The 5,000-nt window shown below is 33.0% G+C and overlaps 1 protein-coding gene across 1 annotated transcript in view; it reads right to left on the reverse strand.

The window, feature by feature from the left end:
• LOC135225393 (uncharacterized) overlaps positions 1–5,000 on the reverse strand; it is a 208,047-nt gene that overhangs the window by 134,216 nt on the left and 68,831 nt on the right. The window contains exon 3 of the mRNA XM_064264729.1: positions 82–217. Within this exon, the coding sequence (XP_064120799.1) occupies positions 82–217 (136 nt within the window). The remainder of the gene's footprint in view (positions 1–81; positions 218–5,000) is intronic.

Consider the following 5,000-nt stretch of genomic DNA (forward strand, 5'->3'; position numbering starts at 1 on the left):
GTCTTTCAAAATCCAATGAGAACAACATCCCTGCCCGACACCTGTAAAGCATTAGAATTAATACTGGCTAAAATAACTTACCACATGGCCAGGAAAGTGTATGTCTCCAACGAACTGCAGAATGTAAAATATGTGTTCATACGAGTAGATGAGCACAGAACCCCATTCTCAGCAGCTACTCTGAACCATGCTGTGTTATCCGAAGAAGACACAAGGCCTACCAGATGACAGACAGTGGATGACAAAAGTACAGGGGTCTCCATCGACCACCCAAAGCCAACATATCTTCCAGACACCAACTTACAACCATAGGTTTCTCCAAAGGGTTAAGTCCTGCTGGGTCCCATGCAGACCCATACACCATCCATCTTGCCTGGCCACCTAATCTCCTCACAATAAGCATCTTCGCCCCAAACACGCGTATACAAGAAACACAATATATGTCACACATCTTTTTTACATATATTATCATTCATAGAAATGTTATGCTAAATGAATCATTATTAACATATGGTTTATAATGTCAGCATTTCAGCTATATGTATCATAGCTTCATTTCTGTTTTATATATCGATTTATGTACATTTTTCTATCCTTCACCAAACAGAGTTGATTGTATTATGACCTCTGATTTGTTCACCTCGTGTATGGCACTATATTTCTGCCTGCAAGAGTTATTGACCTGTCTGTTTGTTGTCTGAATAAATCAGTAAGTTTTTAGGTGCAGTTTCTTACTAAAACCTTTGCTATATATATATATATATATATATATATATATATATATATTATATATATATATATATATATATATATATATATATATATATATATATATATATATATATATATATAATATATATATATATATATATATATATATTATATATATATATTATATATATATTATATATATATTATATATATATATATATATATATATATATATATATATATATATTATATATATATATATATAATATATATATATATATATATATATATATATATGTATGTATGTATGTATGTATGTATGTATGGACATCATACTTACTTCATTTATATGACTTAAAACTGTCTCTAAGGTTTTTAGTGACAAGTGTGTCCTAAAAGTGTAAAGAATTCGATATGTTAGAGGGCATTGTGGCTGTTACAGTTACATATGTATCTGGTAAATGATAACCAGCAGATTCTGTAAATACATTTCAGCCCAAAAATCAATTAACGCGATTACCCACTTGGCTACAATTGTGACGATGGGTCTGTTCCAGTTCTAATAAATGTATCTGAATCTGACAAGTATGTGTATGTATGTGGGGCAATAGACTTTTATCCTTTTCTTGGATAGGTCGGATACGTTACCTCGTTCTGCTACTCTGGATACGGGTTCGAGTCCTACTAACGGACACTAGACTTACTTCATATCTCTTGATTTGAATCTAAGGCTTTGTTATGGCTCGCACTCACACATTTATCTTGTGATTTATTATAAAGAAACTTTTAATTTTTCTAGACTGACGATGTGTTGAGGCAACATGAAAAGTTTCATAATAAAGCACGATTCTTAGACTTTTGTCTTTCTGGGACCCCTGAATGTTTTGTCGACGATCTTCCTAGGATACACACACACACACACACACACACACACACACACACCACACACACATATATATATATATATATATATATATATATATATATATATATATATATATATATATATATATATATATAGATATATATATATATATATATTACTAAGCATAAACTTGTCTTTGTAATATTGGCATTCGTTAATTCGTACTTGAATACGTGATATATATAATGCCAACTGCATGTTTGGATTGCATACCAATGAGCATGCACAGCCCTCACACTTTCACAGATGTTCAAGCACATACACATACACACACAAACACACATACACACACTGATGCATACACACACACTTCTCTGCAGTCATAATCAGAAATAAACGCATGCATGAACTGGAAAATGAAAAAGGGAATGAATAACGCATGAGCCAGGGGGAACTGAAACTGATTCGTTATTTTAATGAGACCAGCAGCTAAACTGTAGTCATATATGAGGCACTCAACATAGATTTGATATTTCATAGTACGTGAAATACCTTAGGAGTGCAATATTAGTAAATATATATATATATATATATATATATATATATATATATATATATATATATATATATATATATATATATGTGTGTGTGTGTGTGTGTGTGTGTGTGTGTGTGTATACTATATTCCTGAAAATTATTTTCCTTCACAGTGTACCAAAGGTAATTTCATTCTTATATGTCACTGACTTTACAGCAGATATTATTTTATTCCTATGGGAAATTTCTAGTAGGAAGAAGTAAAAGTAAAATTAACATTTCGGTAAGCAGGATTTCTGATAATAATAATAATAATAATAATAATAATAATAATAATAATAATAATAATAATAATAATAATAATAATTATTATATTATTATTATTATTATTATTATTATTATTATTATTATTATTATTATTATTATTATTATTATTACTCAAAACCAACCTACAGCCATACTTGGATATGCAGAATGCGTATAAGCCCTAAGGCCCAAGTAGAAGAGTAGGCCATTATAGGAAAATGAGAATTATGTAATAAACTACGTACGAATAATAAACAAGATAAACAAGAACAAATAAAAAAAATTATAAAGTAAAATAGATAAGACAAACGACAAACAAACTCATCTCAACTGTAGGTTGAGGATCGTTTTAAATTTGGTCACAGACAGAAAACCCTGCAGCAACCTGTGTCGTACCGGACGAAATGGCGGTTTTTCTATTTCTAAGACAAAGTCTTAGAAATAGTCTATGAAGATGTAAATATACAGGACGTAAAAAGTATTTGTGAAATAAAAACATTTCTATTGAGACCAAACTAGAGTTAGGACATTCAATAGACCTGAAATTTTTTCCCTACAACATTTTTTCGAGGCTAGAATTTTTCAGCTATACGGTTACAGTGTTTCAATTGTGCATGCACATACACGTTTCTCTTGCCAACCTGATGATTAGATTGATATAGCATCTTTATACATTGAATAAATAATACCTGTTAAAGCGAGGACTCCGTGTAGACTTTACGCCATCATCTTCCGAGGAAAATGTAAACTGCTCACAAATATCATGTGTAAGTGATTACATAATAAAAATATGGAATGTTATTCCATATATATAAAAGACTAAAACTAAAGAGGTCAACCAGATTGCTTGCAGGAATGTGGTCAGACCAGAGACGCTAAGTTGACATGCCGTCACCTGTGGTCATTCATTTGTTTTTGAAACATTAGTCCAAGCTCACTGCTTGAGACAACTACCACGACCTATAATTCAAACGGCCTACGTGATCTGTAGTGTGTCTCATTTGTATGTATGTTCATATGTTTGAGCTACTGTCTGTTTCCTTTATGACTTGTAACCTAGATGAGTTTAACACATCGTCGTCATAACCAAAGAAGATAATACCGACTTCGTAAGTTATCTAAAAACCCCAAGACACTCCAATGAGTAAGGAAGTGCATAAAAAACCCACTTAGTGTAAGATTATCGCAAGTCTAACATTACCTCATAGGGCGCCTTATTATACAAGGCAACAGCCCTAATATTGGTGGCAGCCTCTAAGAAGAACTCTTCAGAATAATGTATCATCAGAAGTCAACAACGACGAAAGCAAGAGATTCTTCAAGCAACTTAGTATCATCGTTTAGTGAGCGACTTCAGAAAACAACGAGAACTCTTCAACGTCTTCCGAAGAATAACGAATAATGTATCATCAAAAGTCAACGACGACGAAAGCAAGAGATTCTTCAAGCAACTTAGTATCATAGTTTAGTGAGCGACTTCAGAAAACAACAAGAACTTTTCAACGTCTTCCGAAGAATAACGAATAACGTATAATATCAGAAATCAACGACGACGAAAGCAAGAGATTCTTCAAGCAACTTATTATCATCGTTTAGTGAGCAATTTCAGTAATGAATAGCTTCAAGAAACAAACCGAACGCGTCTGCAGCATCGGATCTTTAAGGGCTCGAATCATCCAAACAACGTGCACGGGGGAAACTCAAGCCAAACCAGGTCATCCGCTAAACAGAAGGAGAGCCAAGGCCGTGTGTCGTTATCGGAACACCGTGACTTCCCACAAAATCAAGCTAAGTACAACCTTTTTATTCATTTGGAGTAACTTTGAGTGTTTCCTTTGAAGATCAAATTTCGTTATTCCTGTGGCTGAAGTTACGAGACATTCTTAATCTTACTTTTTTACAGAAATTATCTACATCATTGGGATGTCGCTACTGCGAGTTTTTATCTTTGAGTTTCTGTTTCCAGAAGTTCTACTGAAATATCATAATCATATACTGTGTTAATTTTATCATTTTGGGTGATTATTAATCCTTTACGTAACAAATCATATTAAACAGTGAATATGCGTTTACGCAGTGGACGTCTGTATTTATACAGATGCATGGATAGGGTCGTTAGGCACAATAGTGATTAGAAAACACACAAAAACAAGTGGAACACCCGTACAAATCTAGATAAATTAGAGGAAACACTAGCACATGGCATTGTATTTTGAATATTTATTTAACCAATGTTTATACTTTCACTGTTATTGTCACAGTACATATGTCCTTATGTTCTTTGTATCCAAAACAACGCCCTTAAGCTGTTAATCCCTAGACTAACCAGTACCCATAACTCAAGGTCATACTTCCCACACGATGAAGTAAATAGGCCGAAAGGCCAAATTGTAAGTCAGTAGTCACTTGATAATGCCATAAGGCGAAACAGCTGTCGCGACAAAATTCAATAAATGGAAGAAGGAAGTCTGCGTATTTTTCACCAGAAATTGACGAAAGAGAATCGGAAAAAACTTCGTCGGTATGAAGATACCTGCAAGAAACTTATTGATGCCACTAAAGCAATTGCTTTTAAAATATA

This window comes from Macrobrachium nipponense, chromosome 13 (assembly GCF_015104395.2).
Source record: "Macrobrachium nipponense isolate FS-2020 chromosome 13, ASM1510439v2, whole genome shotgun sequence".
Taxonomy (NCBI): Eukaryota; Metazoa; Arthropoda; class Malacostraca; order Decapoda; family Palaemonidae; genus Macrobrachium; species Macrobrachium nipponense.